The sequence below is a fragment of the Hydra viridissima genome, unplaced genomic scaffold, assembly GCF_058129835.1.
Source record: "Hydra viridissima isolate aposymbiotic clone 2 unplaced genomic scaffold, HvirCarnegie_v1 scaffold_7, whole genome shotgun sequence".
NCBI classification, from domain to species: Eukaryota; Metazoa; Cnidaria; class Hydrozoa; order Anthoathecata; family Hydridae; genus Hydra; species Hydra viridissima.
Genome location: NW_028324306.1, coordinates 3,551,526 through 3,579,422, shown reverse-complemented (window position 1 = coordinate 3,579,422; position 27,897 = coordinate 3,551,526). Strand labels below are relative to the sequence as shown.

General features: G+C 28.0%; 3 protein-coding genes across 6 annotated transcripts; 1 reads left to right on the top strand and 2 right to left on the bottom strand.

Moving 5' to 3' along the window:
* Positions 1–1,246: 1,246 nt before the first annotated feature.
* On the bottom strand, positions 1,247–8,334 carry LOC145184287 (DNA polymerase delta subunit 2-like). Of its 3 annotated transcripts, XM_090093334.1 has the most exons (11): positions 8,126–8,334; positions 6,270–6,583; positions 5,878–6,001; positions 5,110–5,236; positions 4,732–4,837; positions 4,399–4,488; positions 3,917–3,997; positions 3,614–3,771; positions 2,176–2,303; positions 1,969–2,070; positions 1,247–1,641 (listed from the first exon to the last, which is right to left on the bottom strand). In XM_090093334.1, the coding sequence occupies exons 2-11, from the start codon at positions 6,555–6,557 to the stop codon at positions 1,514–1,516; spliced, it is 1,332 nt and encodes a 443-aa protein (XP_089949460.1). In that variant the 5' UTR covers positions 6,558–6,583; positions 8,126–8,334; the 3' UTR covers positions 1,247–1,513. The 3 variants fall into 3 exon arrangements, 2 of the variants coding, with proteins under 2 accessions (XP_089949460.1, XP_089949459.1); XR_016454189.1 differs by lacking the exon at positions 8,126–8,334 and having other exon boundaries at positions 3,913–3,997; positions 6,270–6,646; XM_090093333.1 differs by lacking the exon at positions 8,126–8,334 and having other exon boundaries at positions 6,270–6,683.
* A 58-nt stretch (positions 8,335–8,392) lies between these two features.
* Positions 8,393–11,457, bottom strand: LOC145184286 (uncharacterized). Its single transcript, XM_080059915.2, has 4 exons — positions 10,341–11,457; positions 10,048–10,188; positions 9,160–9,372; positions 8,393–8,854 (listed from the first exon to the last, which is right to left on the bottom strand). Exons 1-4 carry the CDS (start codon positions 11,400–11,402, stop codon positions 8,633–8,635), a joined length of 1,638 nt encoding a protein of 545 aa, XP_079916041.2. The 5' UTR covers positions 11,403–11,457; the 3' UTR covers positions 8,393–8,632.
* Positions 11,458–17,003: 5,546 nt separating this feature from the next.
* Positions 17,004–26,342, top strand: LOC145184078 (splicing factor U2AF 65 kDa subunit-like). 2 transcript variants are annotated; one of them, XR_016454126.1, is made up of 14 exons: positions 17,004–17,173; positions 18,651–18,795; positions 18,875–18,945; positions 20,135–20,268; positions 20,380–20,496; positions 20,619–20,675; positions 21,388–21,445; positions 21,539–21,642; positions 24,484–24,511; positions 25,057–25,179; positions 25,284–25,373; positions 25,569–25,677; positions 25,800–25,903; positions 25,980–26,342. XR_016454126.1 is itself a non-coding variant. In XM_090093084.1 (13 exons), exons 1-13 carry the CDS (start codon positions 17,089–17,091, stop codon positions 26,112–26,114), a joined length of 1,332 nt encoding a protein of 443 aa, XP_089949210.1. In that variant the 5' UTR covers positions 17,006–17,088; the 3' UTR covers positions 26,115–26,342. The 2 variants fall into 2 exon arrangements, 1 of the variants encoding a protein (XP_089949210.1); XM_090093084.1 differs by lacking the exon at positions 24,484–24,511 and having other exon boundaries at positions 17,006–17,173.
* The last annotated feature ends 1,555 nt before the right edge of the window (positions 26,343–27,897 follow it).

Below are 27,897 nucleotides of genomic sequence, written 5' to 3'. Positions count from 1 at the left end.
AGCACTGAACCTATTAAATATCTTGATTGCTTGCGCAGCAGAACGAATTAAAATTAAGAAACACTGATTCTGTTAAAATGAAACTTTAAAAATCGCGTTTTAAAGGTATATTTTATGAAAACTTGGTTGCTTCATTATAACAACTGAAATAAGATTTATAATGCATAATTGCTCTAAATACTACTTGTACAGTCATCTTATGTCGTGGCACACAAAATATTTTTCTTTTTATGTTTAACATTAAAACTGCCAATCAAAATAAGATGGGATTAAAACAAATCAGTGGCGCAGCAAAAAATTGGGAAGGCAGGGGGGAGGACGGTAATGAGTCGATATCATGCTTCGGCCCGCTAGACAAACAAGATTTTCCGGAAAATTCCAATTTTTACTTTGATTGATTTCTGGGAAATAAAATTCTTGATATATTACAATAAATACATTTAGAAATCATGTGTTTATTTAAAAATAAAATTAAAATTTTGGGCATCTTAAAAGATCGAAATTGTCTCGAAAAGTCCGAATCGATTTCATCTTTATAATGATCACTATTTTTTTAAGCTTCTCCGCTTTACTAAACTTAAAACTTTGAGTAACACATGTAAAGATGTCCCTTGAGTAACCTTGACCAAGGATGTTCCTTCAGTAGCCTTGAGTAACACATGTAAAGATGTCCCTCTTTTAGAAAACTGAATTATTTTAATAACTGGTTCAAAAGATACAAGGAACAGCAACAACAACAAAAAAACTGAATTATTTAAACGCTTAGTCTCAAGCAGACTTAGCGTTTGAGTAATTCAGAACTCTGGTATACGAGATTTTTTCAACATTTCCTCTTTTAATAATCCTTTTAAAACGTTTTGTGATTTTGCCAGTGAAACATGGCCCTAAATCCTCCTGATAATTGCATAGAAAAAAACTTTGAAATTTGTAAGCATAAAAAAACTGCGAAAAAAAATTTTTTTTTTTTGCTCTCCTATAGAAAAATCATGTGATTCTCTATGTACCTCCGGGTTAATGATGTAATTATTTCATCATAAGTAGTCTTATATTCTTTTCAACTTTAAAACAAGTACTTCTTCACAGAGGATTTAAAAATACTTAACTATTCGCTTTTTCGTTTCGAAAAAACTTATTAAATGTCAAAGGTAGAATTTCTTTTTAGCGCCATCAATACTCCCCTCCTCCCCTTTTCTCGCAATCGAAAAATGTAATCAACTATTAAATATTTTTTCAATTAAAATCGCTCTTTAGCATGAGGAATGTTTTTAAAGACACGGTTCCGTAAAAAATTACAAACTCAGTTTTTATATCAAAAAATGCTGCAACTTGATTTTTTCGGAAGCATGAAAATATCTTCAAGAATGCAATTGACGAATAAATGGGAACGTAATTGGGCACTGTGGAACGATTAACGTGAAATCCCAGTTTCGGTCAAGTTTTCAGTATCCAAAACTATGACTAGTAAACCTAAGACGTTTGTAATGGCAAGCGTTGTTCTTTTTCCATTAACTATTTAGAAATCTAGACACGTGTTTATTGTCAGAGGAAAACATGACAGATTTCGTAAGTTTACCATAACTAAGGTAGCTGATTCCTCAAAAGAAGGAACGCAAACAAGAAGAATCTTTTGTTTATTATTTCCTAAACCAAGTTAAACCATGCATCAAGTAATTGAACATACAGAAAGATTTCAATAAAATTTTCAACAAATTTTTCAATAAATATCAGACAAAAGTTTTTCTCTAAAAACAATTTTTTAAAATTTGTTTTTCAAATAAACCACCGAATTCGTTAAAGACAACAAAAAGATATCTAAAACAAACGGGTCTTATTTGGTGGGTTTTATTTCAATCTTTTTACGGAGATCATACTTAAAAAATTAATTTAAATTCTTTTGCTCTACATTAAGCTTTTTATTCATCTATACAAAAAGCCATATATTTAATTTATAAATAAAACGTCTTTTACCTTCAGTAAGCCTGGTTTCAAACTTCGGTTGATTACCGGCAAAATAAACATTTGGGTAGTGCTCGATGATAAAAGGATCTTCAATATAGAAAGGGTAGCAACCTAGGAGCCATTTAAAAAAAAAGGTTTTCTTTTTATATTGGTTTAAACTAATTTTGAAAAGTTTTAAAAATAACTATTTCATATGAAAATTCCCTTAAAACTTACTCAATGTATCTGGACTCGTAGGAGATATATGGCCATGAAGTAGAGTAGATTCAAGAATATCAAGGCGACTTTCAAGGCATGAGTATTGGTAAATATTTTGGATATTTTGACCAGAAGTACCAAGGATTCTTAAATAATATGACAAATATTAGGGTATTAATTGATGACTGTCAGATAAAACATAACAACTTTTGCAACTAAAGTAAATTGACTTGGACTTCTAGAAAAAAACAGAACTTGACAATTTACTAAAACTATTTTTGACTGGGGCTGCTTGTACTTGGTTTAATTTAGATTTTTTCAAATTGTTTTTTTACATATTGATTTCTCTGAAGCATCACCACTTAAAAATTGGTTTTCAAGTGATTTACTATTCATTACAACTATAAAAAAAAAAAAAAAAAAAAAAAAAAAAGATTGTTATTGCTATTGGTTATCTTGCTGTATATTGCTAATTTTGGTACAGTATAAAATTTTATTTTACTAGCAAATAAACAATAATTTAGTTCTGCCTAAACCCAGACCGAAAAAATATTCATTTTGAGATGTTGGAAATGTAATGCCTGACAAAATAAAAAGAATTTGATTTATTTCAATTCGATAATATCAAAGGTAGACTTTATCAAACTAAAATAAAGTCAGACTCGTATTAGGCAAATAACAGATGATACTTTTCTAAGCTTTTCTCATGTGTGTCAAGGATTACTTAACTTATTAAGGTATTTTTTAAGGATCATTATTTTAGGATGGTTCTCTGATCAACTGGAGAAAGCTCTAAATAAACTTTGGCCAGGCTTAGGAGGCAATAACAATAAGAAGAGGTTTTGCTATTCTCAATGACTATTTTGTACAGCTGTAATATTTTGTTTGGTTTTATTTAAACAGTTCTCAAAGCTTTGTAGAACATTTTTGATGAAAAGTTTTTTTTTTGTAAAAAAAATATTCGACGAACAAGTTTTTTGTAGAACATATTTGATGAAGCATTTTCAATTAGTAACAGAAAGGTTTCAATTTGGAAAAAACGATTATCATAGCTGCACATTTGCAAGTACTTTTAATAAAATAATAAAAAGGAAAATAATATCTCTAAAAAGCTGCAAAGTCTCTGGAAAGAAACTTGTCATGAGTTTTTTAATATGTTCTATTTTTTTTTATTGTTAATTAAACAGTTCAGTGATGCTTCTACATCAGGTGTAACATGAACAACTCAGAAATTTTGCTAAAATTCCATAAAAACCTTTCAAAGTTTCAAATAAAACATTTTTTTTAAAAAAAACAAACAGTTCAAAGAACAGTTAATTTAGTCAGATCCTTTATTTTTTTTTATTAACATAATTGCTTAACACTAAACATTGGCCTCCCCTCAAAAAATTTGTTGCTCATTATCAAGACCTGTTTCAAGAAAGGTGTTACCTAAATAACTTCAACAAAAATATACCTTAAACCGCCTACCATAGCCTGGTAGGGATTGGTCACACTTTGAACTGTGGAGTAACTGAATGATTTAGGAAACATACATTTGTGCAAAGGCTGCTGTGGGAGGAACTGATTTGTTGGATCAAACTCTCCTGGCATCACATCAACTGGGATTGATGACTAATAAATATTTGTAATAAAACTATTTAGATTTTTTTATTCTCCGGAGAAGGATATACAATTTTAATGTGCAAAAACTCAGAAAACAATTAAAAAAACCCTTAAAATCCAAGTAAAAAAAATAAACAAAAGAAAACTTACTTACACCTAACTGCATCAATATATCATCAAGTTGTTTAACAGCATCCACACTTTTTGCTTGTTTATGTTTTTGTAAATACTTTGCCTAAATTAAAAAGGTTTTGATAATTAAGAATTAAACTTTCTAAAATGAAAGATTAATGTGCTTAAAAATAATATATCAATATTGCTGCATATTGCAATATGCACCAAATGGTTGATTAAGGTTCTAGATTAGACTATATTTTAGCTAAATATTTTATCTAATAATCTTTACTAAAAACATTTTTAACAAAAAATATTACTTAAATAAATTGTTGTAAACAAATGAATTATTTAGAGCAAATTTTAGAAAATATGATGCATAAAAGTCTTATCAATTATGCCTGTTGGTGCGTTAAAGAAAAGATTCTTTTATGCTGTCATTTGTTCACAATTGTTCTGTGAACAAATAAAAGTCCTCATTTTCAACTTAAGATATTTTCTTTAGTAACAGCAAAGACTTACAACTTTCTCTGATTCTTTATCTTGAGTATCTGCGCTAAGGTTGTTGCCAGCAATGATTAAACGAACAACTCTCTTAAATATAGACTGATCCTTAAAAAAAAAAAAAATTTTTTTGAGAAGAAATATGAACACACCAATAATATACTTTTTAATAACATCAACAAAATGCTCAAAAAATGGTGTGAAAGATTTATGCTGACTATAACAGAGAATTTCTTTAAAGAATGTAGAAGTATTTTCATACTATAAATAGATATCTATAGCAGATTTTAAAATATTATCATTAAAAATTTGTGATTTGTGTATGTAATGTAATTATATATACTTTATTACTTTTTCACTTCCAAGCTTTCCAGAAACAAGATCAACTAAAACTTGCAAGGCTAAATAATCTCCAGATGGATTTCCAATACCCAAGCCTGAAGTTAACAGCAAATAGCTGGAAAAAATTTAAAATTACTCAAGTAATAAATCATTTTAGAGTTTTATGGAAAAAAAAATTAAATTTAGGTACTCATTTTTTTCAAAATTCTTTTCAAACACAAAAAATCCAATTTCAATTACTTTATGATTTGTATTTATTACAAAAAAGAAACATTAACACGTTAAGAAATCTAAATCCACACTTTTATGTTGGTTCTATAGTTAAAACTTATTAAAAGCATTTTATTTTGAAACAAAAGTGTTTTAATCTCAAGTATTAAAATTTACCAATCCTCTTTAGTCACACAAGCATCAATATCAGGACAAGACAAATGGGGTAAACCACAGTATGATGAATCAATAACAAAAAACTTTCCAGATTTATCTTCATACCCTCGAACTGCTATGACACTCCCTAAAAGAGTAGATGATAAAAAAATGATTACTTTTTATGTGCAAATTTGGGTGTAATTTATATTCAAATGAAAATTTTAAACATAATGAGCAGTTATTCAAGTCACTGTGAATAATCAATTTGTAAAGTTCACCAGAAAAAAAAACAGACAAAAATTTGACTTTAACTTTATGAACAAAGGAATTTCAAAAAGTTAGCAAAAATATATAAGAAGTACAATAAGACTATAAAGTTTAATTTCAAACTACAATAAAAGAAAAGTTTGTAATCAATAGTAAAAAAGGACGTTTAAGTAAAAATAATGGTTTAAATTTCAGTTTGTTTAAACAGAATGACAGCAGACAAAAATAATGACCACTTTGCAAAAAATTAATCATATTAGGAAAAGTTACCCTTGAATAATAAAATACAATAAGCATGGTAATAAGCATGTTAAACTTTACAGTTCTAAGAGTTGTTCCACAAATCAATGATCAAAAACTTTGAATTCAATAGAAATTTTAGTTTTAACATATATATATAGCTTCTGGAAATCCACTTTTATTAGCTTTTTTAAAATAGCTTTCTTTTATTTAATTTTCTACTTTAAAATATCTTTTCAATATCTGAATGTGAAGCTTGAAGCATAAATAAGAATTTACCTGTAATTGAGCCAGAAATAGCTATGTTTCCAATAAGTACAACACGTTGCTGCTGAGCTTCCAAATAAAGGTAATCATCTGAAGAAGTATACTTCTCTGGTGGAGGCAATGGCAAAACACCTTCCTAAAATATTCTTTACACAGTAGAATATTAATGCAGTAATGCAGAACAGAATACAGCGTAATCACATTTAATCACAAGATTTTATCATACAAACATTGATTAAAGAATGTGTTCAGCTGACAGATATGTAATATTGCACTATAATTCTACATGTTTGGATAAAATAATAATACTAAAGAGGAGAAAATGATAACACTCTTTATAATTTACTTGCTAGTAAAGTCACCAACTAAGTTTATCATTCTAAACTGAAATTACTGATACTTACCTCTTGAGCAATTTCTTTAAGAATGCTGGGCTGAAGCTCCATTTTACGAAATAGTATACCAACAACAACACATTCTTCACCTTCTTTTATATCTGACAGCTCCATTACTTTAATGTCATTTCCCCATTTGCGTTTTGAAGCATCAATAACTCTTTGTCTCATAGCAGATAAACGAACACCATAAAGTTGAAAATACTGCAGATCAAACTTTCTTTGCTTTGAAAAGTAAAACCTATCTGATGTGTTTTTGTATGAGCAAGTATATCTTTCAACATTTTCAATTTTCATCTTATTGAATACAAAAATCACTCAATCTAAATTAAATTCTTTGATTAAGAAATAATTTGATATTGTATGTTACTGGTATCTTTGAAAAAATCCTGCAAGAACATGAAAAAACTTTGTTAGAAATCTAAAATGAATGTTAGTTCAAATAGAAGATACTGTCAATAAAAAATAATAGGTAAGTGATAAGATTAATTGCTCTTTTAACCAACAAATGGTGCTTAAAAAAGTATATTAAATTTTATAACAAAGTTTTAAAGGTTACTTAAAATGAAGAACTAACACAAACTATTTTTTAAAAAAATTATTACAACTCTCCATTTTAAAATATTTAAAAGTATATCAATGTGCTACTTTCTAAAAAATAAAAACAAAAACAAAAAAGCATATATTCATGAATAGAAATGCCTTTCTACTAAATACTTTGATTGTCTTTTTCATTTGTAGTAAAGGGAATCTCTGTAATTTTTCTTTTTTGTATTTAAGATTTTTAATTGAAATGTGATCAAAATTTCATAAAAATTTTGAAAAATATCAAACTAAATTTTTTTAATAATCTTTTAATATTATAAAAACAAAACTTTTAATATTCTAGAGTTATTACCCTTTGCAGTTTTTGAGAAATTTGATATTTAAATTGAAAACAATATTGTTTGGGTAATTCAGCATGCATGTCCCCAATGAATGGACAGATCAATGCTAAATAGGTTGATCTCTTGAGACTTCTAAGATCTAACAAGCTTAGATTTATAAAATACTCAAGGAAACAATTTAGGTAGTTTAAACTGTTTATTTTGGAAAAATATTTTTTTTAATTTCAGAGATTACAAAAAGAAACTAAAACAAATAATTTCTATAAGTTAACAATGCATTAAAAAGTTTGTATTATATATTTATAATTTATTATTATAATTATATTATAGATTTGAATAAAAACAGAATCATAAATTTGAATTATCTGCTTTTCTAAACACTTTTAATTTCCTTGTCAGTAAGACTCTAGAATTCCCAGAAACAAAATAAAGACTCTTTTGCTTGGAAACTTGGTATCAAAATACAATCGTGTTAATCCTTTTCAGAAATACCTTCATCCTTATAAGTATGTATTTATCTTTGCAACCTTTTGCATAAATAATAATAATAAAAAAAACATTAATCTATGAAATGATTCACATGCTTTGTTTCTCTAAAAAAAAAGGTTTGTTAGCTTTTTGTTTTATATTCTTTTTAAGTCTTTATTTACCAAATTTTAAAATAATTTTCTATAAATTTAAATCTGTTTGTTTATATTTCTTAAATAAACAACAAATCAACTCCATTGAGAGATTTGTATGCTGTCTTTTGATATCTATACATAGTATTAAATGATTATCGAAGTACAATTTTATTTACTCTTTAATTGATAAAGGTTTTTCTTCCGACTATTTTCGTTATTATAAGTTTCAATATGACTATGTTATACTTTGATTCACTTCAAAGTTTTTCAAACTTAAAAATCTTTACAAGTTGAGCTTAATGTAAATTGTTACACTTATTTTTTATTAAAGACTGCAATATGTAAAACAGCTTACATTTTGTTCATTACTGTTTAAGAAGAACACCTCACTGGCATTGATTAACTGTAGACATATAAATAAAAGTGATGCAATGTCGGGAAAACTTGGCAAAATAAAAATCTTCTAAATAAAAGGAAACAAAAACTGATATTAGAGCTTGCAATGATTTATGAACTTGTTCAACAACTATCTAAACTATGGTTTTTTTGCAGCTGCTGCTATTGAATAAAAACCCAAAATTATCATACAAAAAAAAAAAAAAAAAAAAAAAAGGGTTCTTCATTGAACAGAGAGAATTTTATTTTCAGGAAGTGAATGAACTTACTAAGAGATTTTTTTTTTTACAATAACAAACAACATTTAAAAATAGCTTTGTAACAAAAAATTATTTACTGTGACAACACTTATTGTACTTTTAAAGTTTATCAATAACCCATCATCAAAAGCAAACTATCATTTTTTATCTGTAAAACACTACTTTCATCAAACTCTGATTCTATATAAAATTGATAAAACAAATTATCATTCATAACGAAAGGTTCTTTCATGTTCTCTTTTTCTTGTATCTAAGGATTGATTTACTTCATCTACTCTTCGCTGTAGCAGGTTTGTATTCTGCTCAAGCCATTGTAAAGAATCCATATGAGCATTCAAAATTTTTGCAATCTGTGACATAGACTCATCACGACCTTTTGCTGGATCAATATTTGACGTGTTTATATGATCAATTACATCACCAAGATCCTGGTATAGAAAATCATATTTTTATAAAATATGAAGACTAAAGAATTAAAGGTTACCAGTTTAAGAATCCAAACCATTTTGGTTTAAAGATACTTTTGTTTATTTTAATGAACCAGTTTATTTAGTTAAATAGGAATAAAACTAATTAACTATATTACCAAAAGCATCAAATTGAAAAACTGTACTTATGATTAACATGTTATTATTTTTTTTTTTTAAAAAAAAAAAAAAGAAAACAAGTTTTTTAGGATTAGTATTATCATTGAAGTCAAATCATAATTTTGAGAGATTCTGAAGAAATTTACCTGCATCATTCGCTTCAGCTGTGAATCAATACTCTCTGCTAAACGATATGTTTGTTCTCTCTCAATATCTGTATGTTGTGATGATTGATTAACTGGCTGCAACTTTATTTGTTCTTCAATAGGCAAAAGTATCTCCTCTAACTCTTCTTGTTGTGATAAAATGAAATCTAACTCCCTGTCTAACCTCTGTTGCTCAGCTTTAACTCGCTCAACCTTTAAATTTTAAAAAACTTCAACTTTATATAACTTTTGAATGAGAGGAAAGGTGAGGAGATAAAAAAATAAAATAAGTAAGCATGGGAATTTCGGCCTTCGAAATCGACGAAATTAAACGAAATTCGTGTTTCAATTTCGTATCGAAATTTATATTGAATTTCGAAAGACGAAATTTTTAAACATTACAAATTCACGAATTTTGAAATTAAAACTTATGTTTAATTTCGTGTCAATTTCGTTACTTTCAATGACCCGAAATTATACGAAATTTTTTCGCGAAATTAAACAATCCAAAAAATCGAAATTTCGTTCTCAATTTCGATCCGAAATTGAAACACGAATTTCGTTTAATTTCGTCGATTTCGAAGGCCGAAATTCCCATGCTTAAAAATAAGGCACTTCTTTTAGCAATGAGAGAAAGACAGAAAAAGATAAAAATTTTTCTCAAACATTTCCAAAATTTGTAAAATTTAATTTTTTCAAATGATAGTTTTTTAAACATTTACCAATTTTAATTATCAATAGAACAAATTATAGTTTGCTGTTTAAAAAACTATATACAAAATAGATTATTTTTTTATATTACTCACTTTTGAAAATCAAGATGCTGTTAATATCTTAGTTAAATAGTTTAGTGAGAAAAAAAAAAAAAGAAAATGTAACTTTTCATACCTCATTATGTAAAGCTGTAATTTTTTCTCCATTATCAATTAATTGCTTATCCCACAAATTAACTTGTGCAGCCTGATTTAGAAAGGATTTCTCTTGTTCACCAAGATCATGCAACCATTTGTCTACTGTTTCCTCTAACTCCTATCAATCATATAAAAGATCAACATTAACATTACTAGTATCATCATTACCATCACCACCACCACCACCACCACCACCACCACCACCACCACCACCACCATCATCATCATCATCATCATCATCATCATCATCATCATCATCATGTTTAATACCTTGTATGACATTTGTTTAGTTGATACAGTAGAAGCAGTTGCAGGAGGGACAAGATTGAGTCCAGTAGATGATGTAGTAGTACTTAAACCAAATGTTGGAGCAGAGGTTGTTGAAGTCCCAAATATTGGGACAGAAGTCACAGAAGATGCAGTAACTGTTCCAAAGGTAGATGTAGAAGACAATCCTCCAAATAGTGGCAAAGTATTGGTGGTGCCTAAGCCAATCCCTGTTGTAGAAGAGGTTGAAGAGGCTGTTGTACCACTAAATAAAGACTTGGATGGTGGAGCAGATGTATTAAGATCAGTAGATGCAGAAGTTGTTGCTTTTGATGCAGATAAATTAAAGCCACTAAAAAGAGATGAAGAAGTTGTTGCTGTAGGGTTTGGAGCTCCAAAACTAAATCCAACAGGTTGTGATGAAACTCCAACAGAAAACCCAGCAGTTGAAGCTGGCAGTGAAAATCCAGCAGCTGAAGCTGGCAGAGAAAATCCAGCAGTTGAAGCTGGCAGAGAAAATCCAGCAGTCGAAGCTGGCAAAGAAAATCCAGTAGTAGAAGCTGGCAGAGAAAATCCAGCAGTAGAAGCTGGCAAAGAAAATTTGGTAGTTGACATGGGCACAGAAAATCCTCCAATAGTTGAAGCAGGTATAGTGGTATTATTACTAAGAGCAGTAAATCCTAAACTATTGGAACCACTTGAAGTTGTACCAAATGTTACATGATTTGTAGGTTTTGTAGTTGCTGTAGAAATATTAAAAGAAAATCCACTAAAAGCTGGTTGTTTAGATGATTCAGTAGAGTTTCCGGCTGAAAAATTATTTGCAGTAGCTGGCTTAGCTTCCCCAAAAGAAAATCCAGGAACATTTGTAGAACTTTGTGCTGGCAAATTTCCACCAAAGGTAAAACCACTACTTGCTGAGGATGCAGGAGGATTAAAAGAAAAAGAAGGCTGTTGAGGAGCAGCACTTGTTCCAAAAGAAAAACTTACTGCAGGTGTAGTCACAGCTGTACCAAAGTTAAAGCCAGTTGAACTTGTTGATTTTGCTCCGAAGTTAAAGTTCATTTTTGTATACTACATACATATGTATATATATATAAACAAAAATACATACATGCATACATACATTCATTCATACATACATACATACATACATACATACATACATACATACATACATACATACATACATACATACATACATACATACATACATACATACATATATACACAGATAGATACATATATACACAGATAGATACATATATACACAGATAGATACATATACAGATATATACATATATACATACATATATATATATATATATATATATATATATATATATATATATATATATATATATATATATATATATATATATTTAGCTACAATATTTAGCCATACAGTTACCTCACGTAATTATGAAAAAGAGCTGTTCTAGAAAGAAAGAAAACCATACTGTCAAATAGATTTTTTGTAATGAATTAAATTATTGTTAGCAAGTTAAAAGTTGTAGAATCTGACCGACATTTGATGCATCGTTCTATCATGACTATTAGGTTTTTTAGTGATTTTGAGCTGTTTAGAGGCATTATTTTGAGCGTAAACCTTGAGTGTTCTTTTTATTAAATTTTCGGTATCTTTGTGCCTTATTTTCGCGCCTGAAAAACGTAAAAATCAGGTCGCTTGAGGGAATATGAATTGAACAAATCAATTTAATACATGAAAAGCTTAGATAAAAACGTGATTTAGAGATTAAACCCCTGGCCCTTTTAAAAACGTAAATTTAACTGGTAACTAACGAGCTATTTTTATGACAGCAGCCCCACTTAACTGTGATCTCTTCTTTTGCATAGTTATATTTTACTTGTTGCGAATAAATTTGATAAAGACAGTACTACCCTACCTCTGTAGCTCCTACCCATGAAGGAACCATTATCAGCATGCTTTTACAAGTACACACCTATTTTTTACCATGATTTTTTTATGCGTAAACTAATTTCAGCCGCCACCTCACAGGTCAAAACATGGCTACTGTAAATAAACGAATTAATTACATTTTCCGTAAAAAATTAAATGGCCAGTTATTTTAGGTCTTTGGTATGAAAGCTTGAGTTCTTGGTTGAGATAATATGTTTAGGTACATTAAGTCACCTAAGTTTTCGGAAATTTTGAACCATGTTTTCTTAGATTTTCTTTGGTCATCGCATTTTATAAAGAAAAGTTCACACCAAACATTTTGGTGAGACATTGCATTTGAATATTTACCCGGTTTACACATAATTTTTTTTCAGACATTTCCCTTAACAAAATGAGAAACAAAATTGTAAAAATATGAAAACATGCATTTAAAATGCATTTAAGTTTGTTTTTTCTTTCTTCTTCTTATTATCATTTTGGTTATTTATATTATTTCCGGGGTAAATAGCTCAAAACACCCCGTGTAAAAGTTTTTTTCTTTACTTTTAATACTTTTAATTACTTATAATTTTGCTTGCCACAAAAAATTTAACTGGAAAAACAACGGAAAAACAAAAAAATTACAGCACTGTAATTTCAAAGGTATATCACTTTTTTTAAGAAATAACTGGAGCATGCGCATAGAATTCTGATTAGGTATTGTATTTGATTTATGGGCTCTTTAAAAGAAAAATTTAAAAAGTCATGTCAAATTTTAGGGAGACCTTAATATGCTTATGTAATTTATAAAAAGTTCAGTTGAATATTCACTAGTTATTTGAATGAAGTTATGACATCTTTTTACATTAGATTTACTTGAAGACAGCAGAAAATTTACTAAAAAGGAATTTAAAAAAGAAAGAACTATTTCTGCCTAAAAAATTTTTTTTCCACAGTAAATAAAATAGGAAAGAAAAAACAGATAGAAAAATAGAAAGAAGAAAAAAGAAGTGTTATTCTAATTCATTTCTTTGAAGAAACTCATGCTTCGTACTGTTAATACTAAGTATTTTATCTTATTTAGATGTGTTCTTTTGGCTTAATGACATCATGCGCAGGCCAACCAGATTTTATTAAAACAACGAAGAAAAAGCGGTTCTATCTTTACCCTGTAACATAGAGTTAACACAAGAATTGTACAAATCAATTTAATACATGAAATGCTTAGATACAAACGTGATTTAGAGATTAGACCCCTGTAACATAGAGTTTACACACTTATCTAAGTTATGTGAAAGACATTCTACAAAGAGGAAAAACCAAACACGGATGCTAATTGTTGGCCACAGATAAGTTCTTGTTATTTTCAATTTAAAAAAACTTTTCTCCACTTGCCATATTAACAGTCGTATTGCAATACAAAATATTTGGATACGAATCCTGCGTAGTTTGCTTTTTATACAATGAGTTGAGTAATTGTATTTTATACAATAAGTTGAGTAATTGTATCCCTAATACCAGAAAGGAAAAAAGCTGATTATCACAGAGCAGAGCATCATTACGTTTTGAATTCAGTTAACAATTTAAGAAGTTCTTTTCTTTCAAGTAAATTGTTTCGTCAAATAGCACAAAAAAGAAGCCAAAGTAGTAATGAAACCTGTTTAAAAGAAAACCACGCCAAAATAGAAAGCCATGTGTTTTTCTAAAAATAAAGTTCCAGTTATGGAACTTACTACCTATTTATTTATCTATAGCTCTAAGCCAGCAACGTTTTTAACGAAGTTTTGTTTGGGAGCAATTTTTAAACTGCTCTTCTTTGATTCTTCTTCTCAACTGAATCCTTTTGGCGTAAATGTGATACGCTTGAATGCGTGGATGGCGCACAAGTTAGTGTCATCAAAAGGACCGACTAAGTAGGCTTCTGAAACTTCTTATAAAGCCTTAACAGCAAATCAGTCTTGAAGACTTGATTTCCGAATATTTATCCAACTGTATAATTCTTTATTTGATTGATATTAAAGATCCAAAAGGGGAAGAATTTGAATTTTTATTTCTTTATGGCATAAATAGTATTTGTCTTGTATTGAGCAAGTTCATCAAAGTAACACGTTCACACGTTTAATCATTTTTAGTGGCTTAAATACAAGCTTCAAATGTAATTCATTTGCTAAATTTTGTAAATCCTTTGTAAACCTTTTGCTTAGATAATGGCATCTTTAAAATCATTTCCTATGTTATCTTCTAAAAATGAACAACAATTCTTCACTAATCCTGGACATTGAGTGATGTTCATGTCCTTTGCTTAAAGTTTTTTACTAACAATATTAGCTTCAAGAAGAACCTCATACCAAATAATAAAAGAGACAAAAAAGTTAAAATCTTTCCATTGTTCTGCTGGTGCGATGACCATATGTTCTATTTCTGACAATCCAGTTAAAGTATCTTGTATACTATCAATTTGATATTGAACAGCTTTGAACTGTAAGAGACAATTTTTTTTTTTATTGAAATGTATAGTGTACAAAAAGACATTTAATCTATTAATTTACTTTAAATTCTTTTTCACAATGATGATCTAAATCATTACCTAAACTTACAAGTGCTAAATGGTTTTGCATCACAGGATCAAGTTTTGCCGTTTTGAGTTGCAAATAGTTTATATGAATTCCTTCTGAAAACCAAATAGTTTTTAGCTTGATACAGAGCTAATATATTATAATAACATAACAAAATAATATTCATCAATTCCTTCTCTCTAAATTTTTTCTGTTCTCATTTTGATTTCAATTTCCACCCAATGCTGATAACATTTTGTATAGGAGCCACAGTTCTTATAAATTCCAATCTTTCAATCAAATGTATACACTCATTACATCCATTAGAACTAGTCATGACTTTGATTTATTGTTAAATTTCAACTGCAAAAACCAAAAATGTTAAGTCTATAGAATGAGAATAAACCAACCAAATACTGGAAAAGGTACTTCCATTTGCAACTTCTTCTGTAAAAAAGATTTTTTTTGTCACTAAAAATTTGTTAAGTAACAAAATGTTTGCAAACTACTCCGTATTTAAATTCTAAATTAAAAACTACTTACTCTCTATAATATTATTTTAGCGTAAGAAGTTTTCACGGATCGAGCTGAATTTAGCAGATTTATCCGCGAAATTCACGAAAACTTCTGACAATAAATTTTTTTATTCTCAATTGATGTTACTGTTGGCACTTTTAATTACCCTTTTAAGGTAAATGCTTAATTTACATCAAGTTTATTAAGGGTGCTCAGCCCGTTAAGCCTCAAATTTTGTACCACCAATAAAATTTTTTTGCACCAATAAGATATTTGAGTAACTGTATTTTTATTCAATGTATTTGCTGTTTGCAAATAGATTGCAGTTTAATTTATTAAATTCCTAAAATTTAGATCAATAAGCTATTTAAATTAGCTATTCATATATAATAAATGGTATCTTAAAAAAAAATTTATTCTGGCATTGATAAAGATGTCAGGCCAGACAATACACCCTTGATGCATAGCCACATTCACTGTTTCACACACTTAAAAAACAGTGAAATGGCGTATGAACGAATCACTTATTCAATTTTTTTGGTTAAATTTTAAGGCACTATTACACCAGCCTCTCTATCACATTCACACGTAGATCAAATTACATTAACGCCAATGCACATTTACGATGATTGCTATTACGTTTATTTATATATATTAATACTCGAATATTTGAATTACTATTTTTATTCTTTTTAGAACCTAAGCATAGAAACTCGATTAATTAGAGTTTCTACTTTTGTAGTAATCAAGCAATGACATTTTATTTTTAGTAACATGGTCAATCCAAAATATTGGCATTTTACTTTTGAAATTCACAGCACTTTTCATTCCCTGACAATGCGATACATGCGTAACAAATAACATGGATATAATTGCATTCATGGTACCGTATCTAATCTATATATCAGTAGTATTGTTGTGGTTACTATCGTTACAACTCTTATTACCGTTAAATGTGAGGCGAATTTTAAGGATCATGCTGTTTAGCAAGTGCTAATATGGTTTCGTTTTTTTGTATGCATAATCTTATAATGCAAATAAAAAATTTAGGATGGTTTTGTTTTAAACTTTACATATTAGCGACCTATCAGCGATTCATTTATAAAATGCCTGAAAATTCTTATGCAAAAGAATCTAAAAAAATCTAAAAGCTTTTATTTTGTTCAATTTAATAAACATTTCTGCTTTTAGTTTTTTATTAGGTTAGAATTTATTACACCTCAAATTTCATTTTTTTTCCCCACTTTTTGTTTTTTTGATTTGTACTTTTATCGGGGCCAATGCGGATTTACCAATAGGAATGAAACTTAATGCAATACAAAATTTACGCCTTCGTAACTTACGTTATCGTTACGCTACCAATTTCGTGTAAAAAAACTGCGAAAATATCTTCGTGATTACAAGAGAAAATCACAAACTTTTTAAATTACGATTTTTAAACAACGACGAAATTGTTTAACAACTTAAACAACTGCAAAGCAAAATAATTTAAATTCACGGTCAGATGTGGGCCAACTTTCATCAGCATATTCTTACTTTGATTGATATTTTATGACTTGATTCACTTGTATCAGTTTGCACTTACCCCAGTTGTACTTGTTTTTTAAAACTGCATGAGGTGCACTCACGCCTATTTGTACTAACGTTGAGTGCGAATTTTGTCATTCAGGTGATTACAAAATAATTCCCGAAGAGAATTCTGGGAAGGTTCAGTTCGGTCGCTGAAGACTTGTTTCGCATTATTTACCTGGAAATTCTGTTCGATTGTTTTTAATAAAGAATGGCGGATGATACATTAGACTATATGCAAAAAATCATCAATGAAAATTTAAGTGAACTAAGAAATTCTAATAAAAATTTTTCAAGTAAGTAGAACAAATAAGTTTTTTTGCCGAGCAATTTTGTTTTCTAAAAAAAGTCGAATCGGTGACGTGGTGATTTTAGTTGGCTCGCATTTAAATAAAACAATTTTCGTAGTTTTAATGGAATTTTCTTTATAGTTTTAAATAATTTTACTCATAAAAAAAATTATATTTTTACGATTGGTATTTTTAATTAGATTACATAATTTTATAAGCTTTTGAACAAAAATTCCAATAGTTTTTGAATCCTTGAACAGATCTTAAGAAAAGGAACATTTAGAGAATCGTTTTTTTTTTAACAAAAAAGAAACTATTACATATCTAGAATGTTCCATGTTTTAATTTTTTTTATAAACAGTAAAATTTATTTCCAGTACAAACAGTATAATTTATTTCTTTATCACAAATGATCTGCCAGAGCAAAAAGCTCTTTAACTACAATTATACTTTGGAAATAAAATGTCTTTTTGTAAATAATCATAATTTCCTGATTAAAATTCCAAGAAAAAATGTAAACAGAAACTCTCTGTAAATCATACAGGATTTAAGAAACAAGATTTATTATTAATTGCCCTGCTTTTGTGTTATTTAATTTCTAAATATAATTTATATTTATTTTCAAAAAGGTAATAGATATTTTTATAAATTGAACTGAAAAAAATTCATTCACTATATAAGAATTTATGTACTGAGTACCAGAATGATTATAAAATGTGCATAATATCTTTTGAAATAATTAAATTAATAATGAAAGAAATGAAAAATTTATGAATGTATAAGAATAATAGATCATTTATTACTACCAATTCAGCAACATTTGACTTCAACCTTTTAGCTTAAAATGTTTTTTCTTTTATACCTATCCGCATTTCATTAAATTTATGATGAATAGAATCTCCTATTTTTTTGAGTAAATATCTCATCTTTTATCAGTATTTATAATTTTTAGGAATGGTATAATATAGTTGACTGCTCTCCAGGAGGGTATTAAAAGAAGCTTTCCCATAGTTTTCATTAGAAATACTCCAATAAACTAGCAGAAAAAGTTATGCTGATTGGCCAAAACTTTCTTGCTTAATTGCTTGAAGTTTGTTTAAACATTTAGTTGTTCAAGTATCTTATATTAGAAATATCTAGTTCAAGAATATATAGCTTATTTAAGAGTTTTAAGACAATAAACCCATTTAATATTACTTAATCTCTAAATGTTTCTTAATTAGGAAATAACCCCTAATTGGTAATTTTTTAGGTCTGATTTGTTTGTAAATAGTACTAAAAGTTAATAAACCCTTAAAATCATATATTTAAAATTTCTTTTAATTGTCTTAAGTACCATTTTAGACATGTTTTTTTAAATTAATTTTCATTGTTAATCGTTTTGGTGTTATAAATTAGAATATATAACTTTTAACGGTTGTCATAAGTTCAATTTATTCATTAATATTTTTCTTATTTGTTTTACAGAATACCCTCTATTTAGATTCAAGATACAAAAGTCGCTCAAGGAGCCGTGATAAAGAAAGAAGGCACAAAAGTCGTTCTCGAAGTCGAGATCGTAAACGAAGAAAAAGTCGTTCAAGAAGTCGTGATCGCAAAAACAGTCGTTCTGCACCTAAGGCAAAAAGGTAGATTTCCTTTATATTCATTAGACTTGTAACTTTTCTTATTTTTTTAGAGTATATGATGATTTTGTTTTTTCCTTAGGAATACACTTTGGGATGTTCCTCCCAAAGGGTATGAAGATATTACACCTGTACAATTCAAAGCTTTGAGAGGTTTGTCAATTATTCCTTTTTTATAGTGCATGATTGATAAATTCACATGTAGTATTTAAATTCATTATTGTTACAGTATCCTAGTAATATCACAAGTATAAGTTTATTACATAATTAAAATTTATTATTGATGTTTATTTATTGGAAGTTTCCTGTGGTGTACATAACTCAGATTTTATATTTGCTCTAAAAATATTTAATTTTTTTTATTTGAAATAATGTCTGATTAGTTTGTCTCCAGTAGGGTTATAATTTTAATTCAATTACCATAAGTATTTATAAATCAACAAAAAACTATATGCCTTGACATCAATTGTTCTTATTTGGCTGCGGGTAAAGTTAAAATAATTTCTGCAATTCGTGAAAGTGTTGTGCCAGCTGTCTCCTTGCCACAAGGAGTTTAGACAACTTGGCAAGCATGTTGAATTTATCTTGGAAATATACCATTTGGAATAGCCAGACATGTGGAAGTATTTGTATTTTAAAGTACAAATAGGTGTTTTAAATACAAAGTGCTGTATTTTGTATTTGTATTTTAAATACTTTTTTTGGAAAGTATTTTGTAATTTATTTGAACTGTTTCTGTTAAGCAAAAAAAATTTTTCTTTACTGGATTGGTATTGGCTAGTTCTTTCTAGTACTCTAGGCAGCTAGGTTATTCATTTCATTGCAGCTCATAATGTTTAGCATGAACCATTTTGTATTACTATATAAAGTGTCATATTTACCAAAACATTCTATCTTATCCTAAGTAGCACAATAGTTTTTGGTGAAGAAAACCTGTTAATCTGATTATAAGTAATTCTCTTGTAGTACATACATATGGTAAACTAAATAAATAAATTCACAGCAGGATATGTGCAATTATTGAAGGACATAAACCACTGTTTGAACAAAAATATTTTAAAAGTATTTTGAAATACATTTCTAAGTATTTTGTATTTGTATTTAAAATACATTTTTTGAAAAATGTATTTTGTATGTATTTTAAAATACTTCTTTGGTAAAGTATTTTGTATTCTATTTGAAATACTTTTCAAAAGCATTTTCCCCAAGTCTGGGAATAGCAGAGGTTTGTGTTATATTAAAACCATAGCCTCCTAACAAAAAAAGTCAAGGATTAAGAATATATTGCAGGTATTTAAATCATTTTGGTTAGAGTTTAAGTAAACAACTTTTTAAATTGCAGCGTCTGGGCAGATAGAAATGCCAACACCACTTTCAGGGGGTGTAATACCTGCCACAGCCTTGCCACAGGGAGCACAAATGACTATGCAAGCCAGGCGATTGTATTGTGGAAATTTACCCTTTGGTATAACTGAGGTAGGTTTTTTTGAAATTAGGCTAAAGAAATTTTCCAACATGAAATTAATTCATTCTTTTAATCAATTATGTAGCTAAGCTTTTTTTTTAAAAGGTTCTTTTTACGCTTAGGATCTCATGGTTGACTTTTTCAATGCAAAAATGAGAGAATCTGATATAGCAAAACAGCCTGGAAATCCAGTGTTGGCTTGTCAAATAAATCTAGAAAAAAATTTTGCATTTTTGGAGGTAGTTTTTTTTTTTTTTTTTTTTTATGTTAAAATACAAAGTTTTTTACATTTATATGTAAATTTTATCATTAGGGTTTGTTTTTTTTTAATCTGATGATTAAAATTTCTACTGTGATTTAGTTTCGATCAGTTGAAGAAACCACACTTGCCATGGCCTTTGATGGTATAATATTGCAGGTAGGTAATTATATTGCATGTTTTAATCACAAAAATTCAATCTTTCTGTTTTAAAAAGGAAATTATTTTTCTTGTAAAATGCTTTTAATCTGTAAACTATTGTTTTAAAACAAATATATGATTATTACTGAAAATATACTTGCATTAAACAAGTCTTAACTTTCTTTAAACAATGAAAGATAAAACTTGTTTAGTGAAAGTATATTTTAAATTATAATCATTGTTGAATTTATTGCAAAATTACATCATGATTTTGACCTATCTTTTTTCCAAAAACAGCAGGTTAGTTTAAGGTTATGGTGATAAAAGCAAGCTAAAATACAAACTGCTAACAAAAGGAATAAATTTAGACTGTGAAAGAAGTGTAAAAGTTAAAAAAAAAAAAAAAAAGTATCATGAAATAATTATAAAATTAAATCAGTTCACTGAGATTAAATTGTGTAATTATTTTCAAGGTACGTTTTAGTTATCAAAAGTAAATTAATTTCCTATCGTTATTTTTTTGGCAGAGTGGTTTCTTTTCATTAATAGCATTTTTTGGCAGAGTGGTTTCTTTTCATTAATAGCATTTTTTGGCAGAGTGGTTTCTTTTCATTAATAGCATTTTAGAAGACTTAAAACTGTTGTATATAAATTAACCATTATGTTTCGCTTTAATTTTTTGATTATTAATACAATTTTAATATAAATTGATGACTTTGATCTTTTACAGGGGCAAGCATTAAAAGTTCGAAGACCAAAGGATTACCAACCCATTCCAGGAATATCTGGTATTTCACGTTTAAAATTGAACCTTGGTAAATTCCAATAAAAGAATTTACCAAGATTATTTTGTTAACTTTAAATATCTAAATGATGTTTAGAAACACAGGCTACACATATACCAGGTGTTGTCTCAACTGTTGTACCAGATACTATAAATAAAGTTTTTGTTGGGGGTCTACCAAACTATTTAAATGAAGACCAGGTATTATGCAGATTTTATTAACTATAAATGCTTTTTATTTTTGATGAGAGGTTTTTCTTTAGAAACAAACTAAAAATAATATTTAAGTTTGTTGTTTTATATCTAACTATATCAATTAAGTATTAAGTTCAATGCTGTTGATGTAAATATAATATGTTCTGATCTTGGTTAAGTTGGTTTTTATATACGTTCTAATCTTTTTTAAGTAAGTTTTTATATATGTTCTGAGCTTTGTTAAGTCTTTCAAGAATATTTATAAAAGTGTTTCTTAAAAGTGGGGTAAAAGTTTAATTTAACCAAACTCTCAGTTTCTTCAGTGAAAAATTCAATATTTGGTTGTTTAAAATTACATGAAAATTACAAAGTTCTAGGTGGGGTATGGCACAAAAAAGATTAAGAACACTGTTTTAGAAAATTTTGAACAATATGCTAACACAGATATTTACTAAAATAAAGGTCTAAAAATTTAAAAGGGAGCTTCATCCTGCAATATCATACTATAAATTTTTTTTTAATAAAAAAAATTGATAAAATAAGTGTTTTCAGAAAAATAGTTAAAAGTATTCAAATGATTGTAAAAAGTTCAATGAATTTAAAATTACTTTCTAAAAGTTCACATCTTTGCATTTAATGTTATAAAACAACTTTAAAAAATTTAAAAACAATACTTCTAAATAATGTGTATCCTTAAAATGTATTTGGCATGCAAATAAAAGATTATATTAACAAGAAATTTAACAAAAAAACCTTTAGTGAATAAGTAAAATCTTAAATAGGTATAAGATGTAAGTTTGTAAAAAAAAAAAGAAAGTTTTTTGTGTGTAAAATCTATTGCAATAACCTTAAATATTAAAATCCTGTGGTGGTCAGGGAATTACCATGCATAAATCATAACGGAAAAAGATTTTTCAAGTAGTTTTTAATGATATTTGTTTATATTGTTTGTGTGAACATTTATGAGCTTAATTACCATATAAAGATTTCTTTTCACCAGAAATGTTACAGTTGTAAAGAATTATAGATTTCAATTTTAAGTTGTTTTTATTTCAATATTTTGGTTGGTTAACTTTTCTGCTTACTACTTCCAAACAAAACGCTGTGAACTTTTAACTCATATTTAATTCATTCAAATTTTTAGGTTTCTTAATTTTTATACATTTTTTTCAGCATCATTGCAAATGTTATCTTATGAATTAGGATCTGGGCTTTGGACAGTCTACTTCAAAATGTCAATAGAGCAATCAACTCACTTTCTTTTTTTCTTTTTTTTTTTTAATATTATTATGCTAAAAGGTGGTTTGATGATTTTTACTGTGAAGTATGCTTAGGGTCATTATTGTACATAAATGTCCAAGTCACTTTTTTAATGTAAATGGTTCCATAGGATTTCTAAAATATCATTGTTGATGTGCTGATTATTTCTAGTGTTGAGTTTTGTAATAAGTCCAACAACATGCCAGGAAAATGCCACACATGAACTTCTCCATCAGAGCCGAATCTGCCAAATTTTGACTCATCACTCCATAGAGTATTTTTCCAAAATGAAATTGGTTTCAATTGATAGAGTTTTGTGAATTTGAGTTTGACTTTCATGTTCTTGTTTAACATTAGTGGCTTACGTTGAGTTACAGCACCAATCACATTAGGTTCATTCAAATAAACATCTGATGTGCTCAAATCAAATCAAGGCATCTAAATAAAAAGACTAAAAGAATGTTTTTTCCATTACAAAAAAGTTTATTTTGATAAATTCATTTCATTATAAAATGATCGTAACATGTTAGAAAAAAAAAAAGTGTTGTCCCTTTTTTTTATAATCAATAATGAATTGTTAATATTGGTTTAAGGAAAATTTTAATTTTTAAAATAAATTGTAAATCCTTACTATAGAAAAATTTATAATAAGCGTGGCTTTTAGAAGAGTAACATTTTTTGATATAAAATTTTTCTTTGTTCATTATTTTTAATAGCTCTTGTGTAAACAAAACAAAAATATTTTCCTACTGAAAAAAGTTTGTTGATTAAAAACAATCAGATAAATATTATTTTTTAACCAAAAAACATGTTCTTCAAAGCAAGTGCTTCCATATTTGTTGTGCACTTTAAGACTTGTGTAAACATCTAGAATAGCAGATTTTTTTTACTAAAGCGATTGATAATACAATCTTTCTGTAGAAATATCAGAAGGCTTTCAAGACCTGATATTTCCACAGAAATTTCTATGGTTGCCTGAAGTGATGAAAATTTGCATTGCAACTTCCATGAATTGTATCGCACTTTGTAATATAACTAATCTTATTTCACTATATTATAAAAAAAAATTTTAAATACACAATGATTCACAGGTTATGTTTTACAGTCTTTTCACTGTTCAGAATTTTAAACTTGAAAAGTATCAAATAGCTTTAAAAAAGTGGTAATTTAATTTCGTGTTGCACAGTTTAGAAATCAGGCTCATTTTATTATTGTGTAGCAAGCTTTGAACCACTTTGTTTGTCACTTTATAGTTCAAATGATAAGTAGTAGAGACATACTTTTCTGTTTGTTGGTATTATTTGTTTTTGTTAGTATTTTTCTCTGTTTGGATTTTTTCTCTGTTTGTTGGTATTTGTGTTAAAGATTAAAATTCCTCATTGATTTGCCGAAATGTTTTTGAAAAAATGTTTATGAAAAAATGAAAAATAGTTTTGTTGTTTTATTTGTATTTTTTCTTTCTCTAATTTCACTTTGTAAGTTCTAACAAATTTAACAAATCAGTTCTTAAGTAAAAATGCAGCAGTAATTTGGGTTACCAAACCTTAATTTATTTTTGATTTTATTTTTATGCCTTGCTCTCGGCAGTCTTATTGTGATGTTCTCATGGAGGAAGGCAAGTTTATTTACGGTTTAATTAAGAGCTATTTGTAAGACTGTGAGTGAGTATAGTTCCCTAAAAAATACTTTGTAAAGAATTTGTTTAAAAGTCTTATTCAGCTTTCCAGAATTTTTTAATCCAAACTGTACCTCAAAATGAAGTTGTGTAAAATTTTATTTAAAGACTTTGGAATTTAATTATTACATCAAATATGCTTACTTGGAAATTTTTTTCAAATGGATTTCTTAATCTGTTAATATTTTACACTGACTTAGGGTTTTTCTTTTCGGTTTTTTTTTTTTTTTTTTTGCTTTTAAATGCTCTTCTCAAAATTTTCTCTTCTGCTACTGACATTTCAGTTTTTGAATGGTTTGACCTTACATCTTGAAAATTACCAAATAAGATTCAAATCACAGTTTAAAGGTTAAAAAGTTTTTGATTTTCCTTAGAGGATTAATGAGCTGGAGCGCTGAAAAGCATAAAATATCATTAGGTTAAAATAGATTAAAAAATAAGTTGCTTCTTTATAAGAAGTATTTTAGCTGTTCATATAATTGCAGGTGAAAGAGTTACTATCAACATTTGGAGATCTAAGAGCGTTCAATTTGGTAAAAGATTCAGCTACTGGATTATCCAAAGGTTATGCCTTCTGTGAATATGTAGACCTTGGAATAACCGATGTGGTATGTTTTTTTTTTTTAGTACTTCAATCTTGATTTTATGAAGGCTGTAAAAGTTTGTCATTATTTTTGGGTGAATAATATTTTAAAGATATTCTTTTATTGAGGCCATCGCTGGTATGAATGGAATGCAATTGGGTGATAAAAAATTAATTGTACAAAGAGCTAGTGTTGGTTCTAAAACTATGCCTGCGCAGGTAAGTCAATAATATAATTTAACAAGTTAATAAAATGATATAACTTAATACTAAAAATTATAACTATTGGATGTCTTACCTGCTGTTTATTTATTTTTTTATGAAATATTTAATTTTTTAAATCTTTTTGGTTAGTGATTTTTCCTTATACCGAGGAGTCGTTAGTCATTTTTTTATTATTTGTACAAATTTTAGCTTAACATTCCTGGTTTTGACTTAAGCAAAGAAATTGCAGCAACAAATATTCTCTGTCTAATGAACATGGTCGTTGCAGAAGAACTAATAGATGACGAAGATTACGATGGTAAATCCATGAATGTTAATAGATGTACTCGTTTTAATTTAAAATATTTGATGATAGAGTTAGAGAAGAATTTTTAAAAAAACCTTAAGTGATTTGATTTATTTTTAAATTGTTTTTTAAAGAAATTTTTGAAGACATACGTGAAGAATGTTCAAAATACGGGCGTATACGTAGTATGCAAATACCTCGGCCTAACAATGAATTTCTAGTTTCTGGTGTTGGAAAAGTAGGTTTAATTTTTTTATCGTTTAACTTTAAATTTTGTATTTTGAAGCGTTTTAACCATGCAATTTTCTTTTTAGGTCTTTATTGAATACGCAACTTCTGGTGAATCAAAAGTTGCTAGTGAAGCACTTGCTGGCAGAAAATTCGCTAATAGAGTTGTAGTTACTGCATATTATGATCCGGACGCGTATTATCGACACGACTTTTCGTAATAAAGGCGCATTTTACGCCTTTCTTTTTATGCCCGTGACGTGAAACAATTTTTACGCTGTACGCGCATCAGTTAGTGGAAACATCTCACTGTTAGCGAGATATTTATAATCGACTTCATTAGTAGGTTCAAACAAATACCATTCCCGAAGTGAACATCCTGTATATGTATATTTTTAGATACAAAATCACCTCTATTCTTCTGAATAAATATTATTGTTTCTTTTTAACTTAATCTTACTTGTTAGGATATTTAACTTTTTATTTTAGATAAAATTGTGGTGCAAATGTTTCATTAAAAACTTTTTAGATTTGTAAATCGAAATTGCATATATTAGCACTAGGTTACTTTCTCTTTTCGCATTTTAAACTAATTTAGTATTGATTCATGAAAAGAATTTTTTTTATTCTTCGGTTTTACACACTTATTTTGGCTTAATAAATCTTATCTATAAACATAACATCTGATTGGATGATGATCGTTTTTTGCGCGGTAAAGTGCTTCTGAAAATAGTTTAACTACAAATGCATAATTTGTTTTCCGTCTTTAAGAATTCTATCTACAAGAATTTCTTTTCAACCTTATTATAAGTAATTTTTTTGTCCTCCTCATCTGAAACTCTTTTTTAGCTTCCCGCGATTTAAATCCTTGTTTATTTGTTTTTCTTGTTTTGTTTTTTTTTGTTGTTGTTTTTTTTTTTGTTTGTTTTTTTGTTTTCTGTTATTACCCCCGATTGATGTATAATAATATCTCCATTATAATATTTAAAATACATGTAAAACATAGTTTAGGAGTCCACTAAATCAGTTAACTCCGTCTTCTTTGCCCACTCATTACTGCCCATTTTTTAGCCATTCCTTCACAACCAAAGCGGGCGTTGAATCGAACCTTAAATCCCGTTTTTAAAGCTCTAACTTTAGAAATGGGAACACCTTCGATATTTTAAATCTGCATTTTTTTTTTTTTTTTTTTTTTTTTCCCGTATTGAAAAATAGTAGGATTTTGGCAAGAATAAATTTAAACTGGTGATAAAAATAGAAATTCCACTACTTAGTTCTGAAATTTAAGTTTAAGTTATAATAGTTTGTCAATGAGTATGACGTAACAAGTACTCTGTAAGGCGGGCACAGGATAAAAGTTTGCAGTACGTCTAGACTTTTTATCTCAACCTTGTCGTCCTTTTAATATACCATTATTATGATAGGAAATTCAACTAACATAAATACAAAATTAAAGCTTATCCAAAAAGTTAAATCAATAAAGTTTATTAATGAGATAACTTATTAAATGGGATTATTCTTGTGGGAAAAAAAAAATACAAAATTCACGGGCATATACTAAAAGTACAACGTTGATTTATCAAAAATATGTTAAATTGTTCTGTAAACCACTTGACAATGCCATAATTATGGTTGACGCAAATAAAGCATGTTGTTGAAGAGGACATCAATGAAACCATAGTGACATAAGCACGTATTTTTACTTCAGTAACATTTTGTCCGCACACACAATCGTTTGGTCATAAAATTCTTCTTTTTGAAACGTTGGTAGACCAAGAATTTTAAATGGTTGCCATTTCTTGTTTTGTCTGATGTGTACAACAGGTAGTTTTCGTTGAAACCTAAGAAATTGTTTTTCATAAATAGTTTTATGTTGACTATAAATCATAAATTAATCTAATATTTAAAAACAAACGGAATACAAAAAGAATTTAGTGCGGGAATGGTTACAAACTTACTTTTACACGGTTTTTGTTAAATGTAAGCATTTAGGCTAAATATCAC

Excerpts from the sequence above, each read along its gene's own strand:
- LOC145184078 (XM_090093084.1), top strand. The coding sequence starts at position 17,089 with ATGGCGGATGATACATTAGACTATATGCAAAAAATCATCAATGAAAAT. Across the intron at positions 20,497-20,618 it reads AAAATTTTGCATTTTTGGAG|TTTCGATCAGTTGAAGAAAC; the intron begins GTAGTTTTTTTT and ends ACTGTGATTTAG. Across the intron at positions 21,446-21,538 it reads ACCCATTCCAGGAATATCTG|AAACACAGGCTACACATATA; the intron begins GTATTTCACGTT and ends AATGATGTTTAG.
- LOC145184286 (XM_080059915.2), bottom strand. The coding sequence starts at position 11,402 with ATGAACTTTAACTTCGGAGCAAAATCAACAAGTTCAACTGGCTTTAAC. Across the intron at positions 10,189-10,340 it reads CTAAACAAATGTCATACAAG|GAGTTAGAGGAAACAGTAGA; the intron begins GTATTAAACATG and ends TATGATTGATAG. Across the intron at positions 9,373-10,047 it reads TTACAGCTTTACATAATGAG|GTTGAGCGAGTTAAAGCTGA; the intron begins GTATGAAAAGTT and ends TAAAATTTAAAG.
- LOC145184287 (XM_090093334.1), bottom strand. The coding sequence starts at position 6,557 with ATGAAAATTGAAAATGTTGAAAGATATACTTGCTCATACAAAAACACA. Across the intron at positions 4,489-4,731 it reads GAAAGCTTGGAAGTGAAAAA|GATCAGTCTATATTTAAGAG; the intron begins GTAATAAAGTAT and ends TTTTTTTTTAAG. Across the intron at positions 1,642-1,968 it reads TGAAACCAGGCTTACTGAAG|GAAATAATAAACAAAAGATT; the intron begins GTAAAAGACGTT and ends AACTTGGTTTAG.